At 48.4% G+C, this 15,036-nt stretch overlaps 1 protein-coding gene across 1 annotated transcript in view; it reads right to left on the reverse strand.

Moving 5' to 3' along the window:
- The window catches only part of LOC146869574 (uncharacterized), a 105,312-nt gene extending 90,603 nt beyond the window's left edge, over window positions 1-14,709 (reverse strand). Inside the window, exon 1 of the mRNA XM_085606458.1 lies at window positions 13,180-14,709. Coding sequence (XP_085462584.1) covers window positions 13,180-13,270 — 91 coding nt within the window. The 5' untranslated portion in view covers window positions 13,271-14,709. The remainder of the gene's footprint in view (window positions 1-13,179) is intronic.
- Between the last annotated feature and the right edge of the window lie 327 nt (window positions 14,710-15,036).

Here is a 15,036-nt window from a genome sequence, read left to right on the forward strand (position 1 = left end):
CTGCCTTGCATTCTTATTTTTGTCTCTCACCTCCTTCCTTGTTTTGCCTTTGTGTTTTGAACATGTTCTCACTTGTTTACCTCTCCTTGCTCCAGCCACTCATCTCTAATGCCTCATGGCCGGGTTCACCGCACTCTTTCCCGTGACGGTTCTGTCGTGAGGCATTTCTTTTCTTCTAAAGGAAGTTAAATCTCTCTCTGTTTACCTCTTTCATCTTCTTTGTTAAACTAGTTTATTGGCTGAAGTGCTCCCATCCAAGGAGCCTGACATACTGTAGGAACCATCCGTGACTCTGTTATGACGTTAGAAAAACAAGCATTGGCAAAGCCACTCGGCCTAGCTTCAATGTGGCAACACGTGTGAACACAGGTGTTATAATTCAACCTCTTTCACTATTTGCACTGTAGTATTTCTATGTACCCTCTTTGGTCTCTCTCTCTCTCTCTCCGCCCCCCTTCCTTTCTCTACCTTTGGAATGTTCCTACAGTTGAGCCAGAGGCTGCCTCGGAATGTTGACGAGGGAGCCTGACTGGCAGAGTGCATCAGCTGTGCCTTGACAGCTACATGTTAGAGGTTCCAGAGTGGAGGCCGTAATAAAGGAGTTACTTGAACTTCACCTACCTGTTCCAGGAGTCTTTATAACACTGTCGACGACTGGTCTGCTCTCCTTCCCTTCTGTCTTCATCCTCTACTTCAAGTATATTCTCAACCTTGTGGCCCACAAGGTTAAGGTACTGTTTGCCATCGTTTTGAGTGACCCTGCACTTTTAAATCTGTCCTGAAGCGTTCCTTCCTGCGCTTTGGGCGTGTGAGGAGTGCCGCCTGCCAGCTGTTTTATGCGCTGACTGGCACAGCAATTTAACTTCCATCTTATAATTTTGAAAACATTCTAATCGGTGTTTATCTCCAATTGGATCTTTACACAGAACATCTGTTGGGTGGGGACCCTGCCTTCAGCTGACAGAAAGGGCACAGTGTCACCTTCCTTATTCTTACCCCGGCGCATATTTGGAAGACTCAGTGGGGCAGATTTATGAGCCCCTTGCGCCAATTTTGCGTCACTTTTCCCATGTTAAAAGTGACGCAAAAGTGGCGCAAGGGGCTCATAAATCTGCCCCAGTATTACTTGTCAATGACGCATCTCCTCTGCCATGTGTGGGAAACTGCCTCTGCGCCTGCACCTTGGAAACGTGCTGCCTGTGTGACTGGAAACTGCGTTTTGTGAGCCATGCTGCTTTATTGACCAGCTTCACTGAATTTGTCTAGGCGGTACCACTCCGTCAGTGGCTGCCGTCGGAGGAGTCTCCTCAACCGGCATCAGGGCTGTCTTGCGCTGTGGTAATCAGCCTTCCCAGCTTGTGGGACCTACTAAGCACGGCTAATCTATCGCCACTTCAGCCCGTCGTTTCTTGTCACCTTTGGTTGCCCGTCAGCTTTATCCTCGCTGATTGGCACAGCATTCATTTGGTGTTCTTCCTTTGTTGCGTGTGCTTGGTAATCTGCCTCCAACGTGAGAGACTAAAGTGCCGCTTCTGCACCTCGTAATTTTTTTTTCAAGCCATATTCCAGTCATATGCTACAACTTGTGAGGCAAAAGGTCGCCGTTCCTGCACCTCGTCATTTTTTCCTTCAGGTTTGCCCGCCAGCTTGATCCTCGCTGACAGGCACAGCATTTGCTTTGTTACTTCTTCGATTCCTCTGCCGTCTCTCGAGCTGAAGGGGGAGCGCTGGGCAGCCCTCGTAAAATCTCTTCAGATTCTATGTCAGGACAGGAGGCTCCGATTATGCTTTCTCATTTCTTTATTAGAAATGCCCAGCAGCCAATCAGAACCGTTTATGAAACGAAAAAACTACAGTACCCATGAGTACCCGGGTACCACGTGACAACCATAGAGTCTCTCCTATAAAAGGTACAACAGTAGATAGTACGTCCTCTTTCTTTGCTGCTCCGCAGCCAGTTAAGTGCCTTTTTCGTTTTATTACTGTAACATTGTTGCATTATTGTCTGTGCACTACTGTTGGGACGCGCTCGCTTCCAAATTGTATTTATTATTGCTACATTGTTGCGCGCTGTCCCACGCGGTTCATTTATTTAGTCTGCTCCGCTTCGCGCGGCGCGCATGCAGGGAGCGTGGTCTCACCTCCCTAGGGCGTGACGCTCGCTCGAGCGTCGGTGTCCGAGTTCAGTGGAGTGGGAGAAGGGGCTGAGAAGCTCGCGCTAGCGCGCGTGCTTCTCTATTTACTTAAGATCTGAGGCGGCCGTTCCGCGCATGCGCGGCGGCCATTTTCATTGTTTACAAACCGTGTTTTCACACGGAGCTCAGGAATCGGTTGTTCTTCACACCGCTGCCCACTGCCTCAGCTTCTCTTCAGCCCCATTGACGCCCTTTGCTGTTTAAAGGCCTGGGGCTGTATAATTACGCATAGGCTCTGCCTAGAGTGACTCAGCAAGCCCTCCCTCCACAATTAATTTAATTATTTATTTTTTGGTCAGCCTTTTTTCTGCCCATTCTTGGCTTGCTGTGGGGTTTTTTCACTCCCCCTGAATTGTGCCTTTGGCATTGTAATATTTATTGACATTAAATTGTCATTTGGTGGGCATTACTTTCACTTTTCCAGTGAAACTAAGAATAATGGAGGAGTATTTTGATGAGGATGATTACTCCTATGAGGAAGAGAGCTCAGGTTTCCTTGAGCAAGATTTGGTAGAAGCATTGGACCAAGGAGTTCAGCACTCCGTTACCAAAGCCCTGGTCCACGCTATTAACCCGTTGAAGCGTCATTTGACGCAATATGCAAAGCAGCAAGGTTGGTTGCCTTCTTCTCGCTCTTCCAAATCCCCAATAAATCCACATAGGGCGGATTTCAAACGTTTGGCAAAAACTCTAGCCTCAGAAAAGGCTTCCTCCAGTCCCTTGGTAGGCGCTTCTACCTCGGCAGCCTGTCATACTGACTCTGACGGTCCTCCTTCTTCCTCTTCTGACCAGGATGTCCCTCCACCACGCAAGAAGGCTCGCAAGGAGCATTACGTGGACGCTCCTACTCACCCGCAAGTCCTAACCTTTGAGCCTTCGGAGATATATCACCCCCATTCATCTTCATGGCTTCCTTCTCCTGCGGTAGCTGAATATGTCCAGGCGCATATTCGTCAACCTTTTGAAAAGGAGGTTCGAGCTCGCCTCCGCTCCGAGTGCCCTCGCCCGGATCTTGCAGATCACCTGGCAGATACTCCTGAAATTGACCCCACAATGCTTTCCTATCTGAAAAAATTTGCTAAGGACCCTAAAAAGGGTCTGGACAGATCTTGGCGGTCCTGCCAAGATAAAATGTTGGATTTAATGGGACCCCTCACCAAGATCCTTGATCTCGGATTTCAGGCCAAGGAAGCAGAATCTCTTGTGGATCCAGATGAACTCATAGAATGGGCCCAGAGGGCTATTTGCCAGTTGGGCAACGCAAATTGTGCCATTTCAAGTGAGCGTCGCCGCTCTATTCTTCTAAAGATTGACCCAAAATTGGCGGAACTCTCTACTTCCGAGTCTGGTCCGGTGGCACAAGGTCTATTATTTGGCCAACCATTCCTTAAGGAACTCACTAAATTTGTTGCAACCTTCAGTGGTTTGGATAAGGCGCAAGCTTCTATCAAGCGTGCACTTCGTCCGGTTTTTGCCAGGGCCGGACGACATAGGGGACGCTCGTTCGGCCGTGGCTCCAGTAACTCCTCCCAGAGAGGTTATCAGTCCCAGAGAGGCGGGGGTCAGGACTCCGGCTACAACACCCGCTCAAACTTCTATCCTTCCCGAAAAGGGAGAGGTCAATTCCGGAAAGGCCGTTCCGGTGGCAACCAAGGTGCTTACCAAGACTCTAATACCTCAGGTGAGTTTGATTTGTTTTTCCGAGGTGGTTCTGGGGGGCAGAATACGTTTTTTTCTCCAGAACTGGCGTCAAATCTCCAACGATGCTTGGGTTCTGCAAACTGTTCAAGGTTTCAAAATAGAATTCTATCAGACCCAACATCAATCCCTCCCCCCTCCTCCTCTCCATTTTTCTCTTCAGGACCAAAAGTTTATTTCGGCAGAGATAGAATCTCTTCTCGCCAAAGGGGCTATCAGGTCAACTGTCCCCCACCCTCACGGGTTCATCAGCAATGTTTTCCTGGTTCAGAAAAAAGGGGGTGGCAATCGTCTGGTCCTCAACTTGAAGGATTTCAACGGAAGTGTAGTTTACAGACACTTCAAGATGGAAGGGATCCATCTTTTGCGCGATCTTCTGCGCGAAGGGGACTGGATGGTTCGGCTCGACCTCAAGGATGCCTATCTTTCCATTCCCATTTACGAGCCTCATCGTCGTTTTCTTCAATTCAGTTGGCAGGGAATATGGTACGAATACACAGTTCTCCCATTCGGCCTCTCGTCAGCACCCTGGTGCTTCACGAAACTTCTGAGGCCTGTAGTGGAATGTCTGCGTGCTCGGGGTGTCCGCCTGATAATCTATCTCGACGACATTCTTCTCATGGCGGACAAACCCCTCACAGTATTAACCCATCTGGAATGGTCTATCGACCTTCTACAATCCCTGGGTTTCCTAGTCAATCCGCAGAAGTCTATCTTGAATCCTACTCAAGTAATCGAATTTCTGGGTTTTCAAGTGAACTCCCTATCCTGTCAACTATTACTACCACACCAAAAGATTCGGTACATCAAGAGAGAATTGAGATCTGTTCTTTCCAGACAGATTGTGTCCTTGAGGTCGTTAGCACGTGTAGTCGGTCTCCTGGCGTCCTCCATTCAGGCGATATTCCCAGGTCCGCTGCATTACAGAGCACTTCAGAGATTGAAGATTCGTCACCTCCAAAAAGGTCTTCGCTATTCAGATCTGATTCCTCTTTCCGAGGATGCGAAGAGCGAGATGCAATGGTGGTTGGACCACATGGAGGCCTGGAATGGACGAGCCCTGTTCGGCTCCGCTCCAGATCTGGTGATAGAATCGGATGCCAGCCTTTGGGGTTGGGGAGCCAGGTGCGGCCCCATCTCCACCGGGGGTCGCTGGTCTCCCCAGGAACTGTCTCTTCACATCAATTGCCTAGAACTTCTAGCGGGGTCTTTTGCTATTCGGTGTTTCTCCCCTCATCAGACCAATTGTTGTATTCTTCTCCGCATGGACAACGTTTCAGCGGTCCGGTATGTCAACAAGTTGGGGGGAACACGATCCAAGATTTTGGCGGAGATCGCCAAGGATTTTTGGCACTTCTGTCTTCAACAGAAGATCACAGTTATTGCCGAATATCTTCCCGGTTGCCGCAATCAGATTGCGGACTGGAACTCTCGCCATCTTCGCGACTTCAGCGATTGGCGCCTTCACCCGCGCATTTTTCGCATTCTCCGTCGGACTTGGGGTCATTGTCACCTAGATCTGTTTGCGTCTCGCCTGAATACTCAACTCCCTCTATTCTTCAGCTGGAGGCCGGATCCGAAAGCCCTGGCCACAGATGCATTTCTTCAGACTTGGCCGTCCACTCTGTGCTACGCCTTTCCCCCATTCATGTTGATTCCCAGGGTTCTGGCCTACTCGAAACGTTTTCAAACAGAGCTGATTCTCATTGTTCCGCTGTGGAGAGCTCAGCCATGGTTCCCGGACCTTCTGGAGATGTGTTGTGCGGTTCCGTTCCTTCTTCCCCAGAAGTGGAATCTGTTGCTGGATCCCCTAGGCGATCCGCATCCCCTGGTTCTATCCGGCAATCTCCTACTGTTGGCGTGCCGAATTTCGGGGATCGCTGGTCGCTCCCAGGCCTTTCATGCGACGCTTCCAAATTCATCAGTGACGCCTGGTCTCCCAGTACTCACAAAAGATATAGAGCCTCATGGAAGCGTTGGTGTGACTGGTGTGTTCAGCGGGAAGTTGATCCCGCTTCAGCTGATGTGGCTCTGATTATTAATTTTCTAGCTTCTCTCGCTTCTTCTGGTCTGGCCTATCGTACGGTCAACAACTTCCGTTCCGCCATCTCTGCCGCCCATGTTCCCATTAATGGCAAACCGGCGGGTGAACATCCTTTAATTTCCAAATTGCTTAAGGGCATTCGTCTAGCGAACCCTCCGTGCCCTAAATATGTCTCGCTTTGGGATGTCTCCATTGTTTTGAGATTTTTGGAGGCTTGGCCTTCTAATTCCTTACTTTCTCGTAAACAGCTCTCTGCTAAATTGACTATGCTGTTATGTCTCGTTTCTTGTAAACGAGTGTCTGACGTGCGGGCGTTAGACTTGGCAGGTCGCAGATTTACACCTGAGGGTGTCACTTTTCTAATCTCTAAACGCACCAAGACTGCTACCTCTTCGGTTACTTATCCTTCCTTTCCTCATCACCCCAACCTTTGCGTTGTTCAATGTGTCAAGGATTACGAGGTATGTACTGCACCTTTACGTTCTGATGCACAGGGTCAATTACTTATTGCCTTGCAAAAACCTTTTCGTCCTGTTACTCCCGCTACATTAGCTCGCTGGGTTAGATGGCTCTTATCTGAGGCTGGAATTGATGTTTCCATTTTTGGTGCTCACTCGGCTCGCGGGGCCATGGCCTCTAAAGCGTTCTCGATGGGTGTTTCATTACTGGACATCATGAAAACCGCAGATTGGTCTTCTGATTCTATGTTCAAAACCTTTTATTACAAGCCTATCGCACATATTGCTTCTGTTGTGGTGGATCAGCTTTGAACAAGCATAATCGGAGCCTCCTGTCCTGACATAGAATTAAAAATTTGCAAACATTCGTGACAAGAATTTTCAATTCTATTAAGGACAAGGAGGCGAGGATTATCCCACCCAAATTCATGTTTGATTCTCATGTTTATCATTGTCACAGTGGCATTTGATTTATGACAATGCATTGTATTTCTCAATGTTTACCCTTCCCTTTTATTGCCTTCACTCTCTTTATTGGATGAGTATTACGGCTGTACTTTTCTTTTCAGGTTCTGACCCGAAATAGTGATTTCTACTGTTTATCCTGTTTAATCCGCTTGGATCATCTGCTGCCTTCCTCTGTTCGGCGTTTGCTGTGTTTCTAGCGTCAGGATGATCACCGACTGTGGCTGATGGACTTGGTTTCCTGGCTTGCTTCTTTTTCCATTGGATTTCATGTTTTTCATGTGAACTGCTCCTCACCAAAGAAAGAGGACGTACTATCTACTGTTGTACCTTTTATAGGAGAGACTCTATGGTTGTCACGTGGTACCCGGGTACTCATGGGTACTGTAGTTTTTTCGTTTCATAAACGGTTCTGATTGGCTGCTGGGCATTTCTAATAAAGAAATGAGAAAGCATAATCCTCGCCTCCTTGTCCTTAATAGAATTGAAAATTCTTGTCACGAATGTTTGCAAATTTTTAATTCATTTCTCTACATCACGAACTGCCAAGATACACAGCGTTTTCTCAAACAGCGTTTCCTTGGGAGCATTCGTTAGTTTACACTGCCATCTACTGTCCATTCTAGGTATCACCGCTGACAAGCACAGCTGCTGCTTGTCTATCATCGAGGGAAAATTTCCTGCCAGTTTTAAAACAATAATGGTGTAAGGTGCTTTCAGGCTTTCCTTGCCCCCATCACTACAGTGTCAAGAAATATTTCCCAGAATTCTATCCTTGCATTTTTATCCTTCCACAGATATTGCTTGCCAGCCTCTTTCACGCTGACAGGCACAGTTTTTTCTAGGGATTCCTTCTTCCTTGTTCTTCCGACGCTGGAGTTCTTCGCCAGTTCGCTGACTGGCACAGCTCCCATCTGGGCCTTTTTTTTTTTCCTTTATTTTGCTCACCGGTGACACGCACACCATTTTGTGTGTCTCTTGCTCTTCAGTGACACACTCACTTTATCCCTTTCTCCCTTCCACGAACCGCCTTTTCACCTTTGTGCAATTTCCTCCCTTACTCCTGTGATACGCACACTTCGTTACATTTGCGTGTCATCCTTTGGATCCTTCTCTTCATATCTACTTCAACCTTGTGTGGGGACATGTGTATATTTTTATATATAGAATTTTCCAGTTTATCCCAGCTGTTACACTTGCTTGTCCAAAATGGCGGCAGCTAACATGTCCCAGCCCCCGCCTTTTCTAAATGAGTGTGGTGAACCCAATCTTCCCTGGAAAGAATGGGTCAAGATCTTTGAATCGTACTTGATTGCCATTGGGGGGGGAAATTCAGCGCTTTAAGAAGACAACATTCTCCTTCACAATCTGGGTACCCATGGGAGAAAAGTCTTTGATACGCTACCTGAACCTGACTTAGAAGAGGATGAAAATGCTTATGAAGCATCTTTAATAAAATTGGAAATTCACTTTGGAGACAAAGTTAACATTGTCCTGGAACGCCATAAGTTCTTCTGTAGGGTCCAAGGGAAACATGAAAGCATCTCCAGCTATGTAGCTGTGCTCATAGGCCTTAGTGAGTTATGCCAATTAGGAGAACTCAACGACTCTCTTAATAGGGATCAGATGGTGAGGTGCACCAATAACAGTAGAATCCAAGAAAAATTGCTGCAAAAACAACCCAATTTACAAGAAGCAATAGAGTTGGCTAAATCTATTGAACATACCACAATCTGCATGAAAGAGATTAGACCTAATCCTGAACTACCTGAACAACCCCACTCAGTCCAGAGCCAAGTGTCAGAAATTGTTGAATCGGAGATTGCGGAAGCTTCTAATGAAAACAGTATTTGCAAAATTAAAAATGTTAAAACCCCCAACTCTACCCGTGACAACAACCCTAACAAACTTAAATGTTACCGGTGCGGTAGTAGCAACCACCTTGCCAATAATCCCAATTGCCAAGCCATATCAGCTATCTGCAAGAAATGCAATAAGAAAGGCCATCTAGCTAGGGTTTGTCACAGCAAACAGGTCAGCGCGGCGGTCACTCCTGAGCATAAAATATTCAGTCAGTGAAGAAGATTCTCTTCCAAGTTCGAGACTCCAGCACCGTCAATCAGATCAACTACCCGCAATGCAAGGTTGGGTTGGATGGCAAGAAAATAAACATGTTTGCGGATTCTTGTTCCCCCTTCACCTTAGTGAACATTACTGACTTTAAAAATATGAACCTCTGTAAAGAAAGTGAACTTACTAAACCTGACATTTCCCCGAGTAACTACACTAGAGAATCTATCCCTTTGAAGGGCATGGTCAAAACCTGAATTTCATTCAAAGACCGAGTCACCCTTGGTAAAGTCTACATAGTTGAGGAGGGGTACAATCTCCTGGGTTGGCAACATCCAACATAATTGGGAATAAAACTGGACCCTAACAACCCATAGCAAGTTCTCACCATTGATTTTTCCACCCAGGGTAAAACCTTTGTCAAAGAGTTTCCTGAGGTTTTCACTTCTAATCTAGGACTCCTTAAGAATTTCCAACATAAAATAAAATTAAAACCTAATGCCAAACCCATTGCACACAAAACTAGGCCCATACCTCACCTTATGTGGGAACCCCTAAAAACTGAACTAGCCAGACTACAGTCCCTCGGTGTAATACAACCAGTAGATTGCACCGCATGGGTCGCACCTGTGGTCATCGCCAAGAAAGCCCACGGGAATGACATTAGATTATGCATCGACCTCAGAGACCTTAAGGATAATATCATCATTGAAAGACACCCACTTCCAAGCATGCATGAGGTTTTAAGTACTATGGGGGAGGCCACTTGCTTCAGTGTACCTGGTGGTAGGTGCTTCAAGCGCCTACCACCAGGTAGAATTACACTCCGACTCCCGAGATCTTACGGCCTTTACCACGCCACTGGGGTCATACATGTTCCTCAGAATGCCGTTCGGACTCGCGGCAGCGGTGTTTCAGAAAATAATGCAACACATTCTTGATGGGGTCCCCAAAACTGTGTGCTTCCAAGACGATGTCTTGATCTAGGGAGCAACCCCGGATGAACATGACTCCTCACTCAGGACAGTACTAGAGAGATTCAAGGAGGCGGGTCTTACCCTTAAAGAGGAAAAAATGCAAAATCGGTGTGGGCACTGTTGATTACCTGGGGCACACCATATCTAGGGACGGATTTAAACACAAATTAAGCCTCCTTAATGCGGTCGAAAAAGCTAATGCACCCACCTCCAAGCAAGAACTATTATACTTCCTTGGTCTTGCAGAATACATGGCCAAATAGGTTAAGAACTTTTCTGATATTTCTAATGATTTTAGGGAGCTCACTAAAAACCATACTCCATTTAAATGGCTTGAGGTACACCAGGCAGCCTTTGAAAACATTAAAAGAAACATTTTAAATGCCCCTCACTTGTACACTTTTGATCCCTCCAGGAAAACCATTCTAACCACCGACGCCAGCAATAAAGGCCTAGGAGCAACCCTCTCTCAAGTCATAGGTGGAAGAGAACGCATTGTTGCTTTCGCTTCCCGCACCCTTAACAATTCAGAAAGGAATTATTCCGTCGTAGAGAGGGAAGCCCTGGCCTGCTTTTGGGTGATTAAACATTTTAAATTCTACCTGTGGGGAATAAAATTTACCGTTCGCACCGACCACAAGCCCCTCATTTACATGTTCATCTAAAGGATCATCCAACAGCACACCCAGGGTAGCTAGATGGGTATTAGGCCTTGAGAGATTCGTTTTTAAACTAGAATATGTCGCAGGCGACCTCAACACCGCAGCGGACTTCCTTTCGAGGGCACCATTGGACCTTTCAGAAAACTTTGAAACACCAGAATATCCAATTTTACTGGTCCACTCCTCCACAATAAAGCAAGAGGAATGGTTCGAGTGCATGACCCAAGATGCCACACTTTCCCGTCTTGAAGAGTATACTATTCATGGTTGGCCAGATTCGCGTAAAAGTATCAGCCAAGACCTAGAAAAATTCTGGGAAGTAAGACATGAAATCAATTTGAATAATGGTTGCATGTGGAGAAATAACAAAATCATCCCTCCTGAAGGTTTGAAAGACAAAATAATAGACTTGGTTCATGAGGGCCACTTAGGGAGAAGCCTTAAAAAAAAAAATAGAGTCAGAGAGCACTATTGGTTCCCCAACATGGACTCTATGGTCGAGACTAAAGTCAAGAACTGTACCATATGCGCCAACAGTGATAAAACCAAACCCACCCAGATGGCACCTCTTTCCCCAGTGTCCATTCCAGACAAACCATGGGAAAAACTGGCACTGGACATTATCGGCCCAATCAATAAGAGTGGTGTCACCAAAAGATTTGCGTTTGTTCTGACGGATTTCCACTCTCACTGGGTAGTTATCAAAATGGTACACCAAACAACTACTGAATCCCTGATCAGTTTTTTGAGAGACACTTTCACCACTGAAGGCATTCCGGCCACCTTGGTCACGGACAATGGTGTACAATTCACCTAGTCAGCCATGTCCAACTTCTTAACCAGCTTAGCCATAACCCATTTAAAAACAGCTTTGTACTGTCCTCGTGCAAACGGCTTAGTCGAAAGGGTTAATAGAATGGTAAAGGAGAACATACAGCTTGCTTGCATCAACAACCTACCTGTGGAACGCTCTATTCAAGATATGCTCTGGGCATACCACACCACTCCCAGCTTAGTCACTGGGATATCCCCTTTTTCATCGCTCAGGAGAAGAAAACCCAGTACAAAATTCTTTCCTACCTGGATAGGGGGTGGTGAGGTAACTGCACAGTCTTTTGACAAGGTAAAACCTAAAATTGCCTATCAAGCGAATTACAAAGACCGATATGATCATAAGCTTGGTACAAAAGACCGAAAATGGTCTTTAGGCGATTGGGTCGCTGTGAAGAAACCCACTCTCACAGGGGATCATGAATCAAAGTTCTATGAACCCAGAAGAATAGTGAAGATCAAAAACAACACTGTGGTTCTAGAGAATGGCCAAAACTGGAGCATGGACCGGTTGGCTAAATGTTTGAACCCAGAACACACCAATCGGGAAAACTCCCAAGTATCTGGGGGACCTGAAGACTCTGTCACTCCTCCAAGGAGCCGTACCAGAAGACCTACTGTTTCACCCAAATGGCATAAAGACTTTGTTATGCAATAGAATTATTTTCTCTCCTTCATTGGTTTATGGGGGGGAAGATGTGTTATAATTCACCCTCTTTCACTATTTGCACTGTAGTATTTCTATGTACCCTCTTTGGTCTCTCCCTCTCCCTCTCTCTCTACCCCCCTTCCTTGCTCTACCTTTGGAATGTTCCTACAGTTGAGCCAGAGGCTGCCTCGGAATGTTGACGAGGGAGCCTGATTGCATCAGCTGTGCCTTGACAGCTACATGTTAGAGGTTCCAGAGTGGAGGCCGTAATAAAGGAGTTACTTGAACTTCACCTACCTGTTCCAGGAGTCTTTATAACAACAGGCATGCGGAAATCAGCTCATTAAAAATGGAACTTTTGGGTTTGTCAATGCTGCTTCATACAAATGTGTAATCAACAACAATATATCCTCCCTATATGTAAGAAACCCGCACCAGTGTTGTGGAGCGAGGTGAGCCTCAGAGTGTCCGCCATACTTAGTTAGGGTGATGCAAAGATGGAGTTTGTCAGATTTTCCATTGGAGCGTTCCTTAAAGAGGGAGGAAACCCTCCCCTTCTACCAGAGGCATGGTTCATCAGGGCTCCTCCTCGCTAAAACCAATCCCCAAGTCGGTGGTGGAATCCCCAAGAAGCTCTCAGAGAGGCATTTTTTTCCAATCATCAGCTTCTGAAACAAACTACTTACAGTCACTGAGTAGTTAGAGGAAGGGCATGGATTTACAGAGGAAAGGGGCCACACATGTAGACAAACGTTTAGTCAGGTTTAAAAATGGAACCTCCTCCCATTCTATGGTTAACAACAAAAGATTCAGTTTGGTGTGTACAATGCACACCTTCTGATAATGATTGTCGACATGTTTCAGCCCACAATCAAACCCTTCCTGGGTCAGGAGCATTCAGCAGGTTGAGTCCCATTGATTCAACCCTATCCTCCACTAGCCATGTTAGTAATCTACAGCCGCTTATGGAGAAACAGAAGACAAAATTGAGAATTGCTGATGTTATGTGTCCCAACACTAGTTAATCATCACAGAAGAACCAAAATTGTTAGAGGTAACAGCATCATGCACACGCTTCAGTGAGCACATTCTCCAGTAGCCCCTAAGTAGAAACACTTGACATCACTCACCGCATAGCAGCAGGTAGCCTGCTACGGTCATCTTGAGATGAAGGCCCGAGCAGCGTGCAGGCTTCTGTATTCCTGCTGATAAATGCAGCATCCTGGCTCCTTGGATGGCTACAGTCTCCCCGACTCTGGTTGGGTACCGCCTTTCTTTGCTCCCTGGCCAGGTGCCCCCTCCTCTAGGTCTCTGGTCATCCCCCTAACTTCCTGATCGGGTGCATCCCTGGTTCACAGGTCAGGTGTAGCGACCCCTCAGCGCCCGTGGTTCTTAGGACAGGTGAAGCCCCCAGCAGCGCCTCTGGCTCGCAGGACAGGTGCACCCCCAGCAGCACCCTTTGCTCACAGGACAGGTGCAGCCCCCAGCAGCGCCCCTGACTCTCAGGACAGGTGAAGCCCCCAGCAGCGCCCCGACTCTCAGGACAGGTGAAGCCCCCAAAAGCGCCCTTTGCTCTCAGGACAGGTGCAGCCCCCCTGGCTCTCAGGACTGGTGGAGCCCCCAGCAGCGCCCCTGGCTCTCAGGACTGGTGGAGCCCCCAGCAGCGCCCCTGGCTCTCAGGACTGGTGGAGCCCCCAGCAGCGCCCCTGGCTCTCAAGACTGGCGGAGCCCCCAGCAGCGCCCCTGGCTCTCAGGACAGGTGCACCCCCAGCAGCGCACCTGGCTCTCAGGACAGGTGCACCCCCAGCAGCGCACCTGGCTCTCAGGACGGGTACAGACCCCAGCAACGCACCTGGCTCCCAGGGCAGGTACAGCCCCCAACAGCGCCTCTGGCTCTCAGAACAGGTGTACCCCCAGCAGCACCCTTTGCTCTCAGGACAGGTGCAGCCCCGAGCAGCGCCCTGACTCTCAGGACAGGTGCAGCCCCCAGCAGCGCCCCGACTCTCAGGACAGGTGAAGCCCCCAACAGCGCCTTTTGCTCTCCGGACAGGTGCATCCCCCAGCAGCACCCCTGGCTCTCAGGACGGGTACAGACCCCAGCAGCGCACCTGGCTCCCAGGGCAGGTACAGCCCCCAACAGTGCCCCTGGCTTTCAGGACAGGTGCAGCCCTCAGCAGTGCCTCAGGCTCTCAGGACAAGTGCAGCCCCAGCCGCGACCCCTGTAACTTAGGTGAGGTGAAGCCTCCCCTACTCCCTAGTTCTCAGGACAGGTGCAGCTCCCAGCAGAGCCCCTGACTACCAGGACAGGTGCATCCCCCAGCAGACTCCGTGGAACCACTCACTAAGTCACGCCGCCGCCTCCAGCTGTCCTCCCTGCACCGTTCAGGTAGAATTAATGGTCACCAGGGCGGGGGCTCCTAGCAAGCGGCCGCTCCCTCCCCCGAGCAGGCACGTCTCGCACCAGAGCGCGGCGCTCCTCAGCAGCAGCTCACGGCCTCTCTGCTGGAAGATCTCCCAGCATGAAATGTGGGTATAAAATCACGTTCAAGAGAAATTGGCGTCTCGTACCCAAGTGCTTTAGCACATCCTCAGAGCAGAAAGCGCTACATACATGCTACTCAGGCGCGCAACGCCCATCGGGCGGAAAGAGATTTAAATTAAATGCACAGCCAACGGCAGGCGACTTGGGGGGAGGTTGGGCTGTTAGTAATTAAATCATTTAATTACTAACAGTCCAACCTCCTCCCAAGTCGCCTGCTATTGGCTGTGCAGCTTCCAGGACAGACGCGCCCATGGACCTGTCGTCTCACATCAAAGTCTTCCGCAGCCTCGCCGGTCCTCCAAAGGCCATTTATTTACACGTCTGTGTGTTTCACGCCTTCCTGTGCCCCTGCCGCCCCGACTCCTGGACGGCTGGTGCTGCCCCAGGGTGGAGTGTATCTCAGGGAAATACGCGAGCAGAGAGCTGTAGGCAAGTGTAATGGCTT

This window comes from Triturus cristatus, chromosome 1_1, assembly GCF_964204655.1.
Source record: "Triturus cristatus chromosome 1_1, aTriCri1.1, whole genome shotgun sequence".
Classification (NCBI taxonomy): Eukaryota; Metazoa; Chordata; class Amphibia; order Caudata; family Salamandridae; genus Triturus; species Triturus cristatus.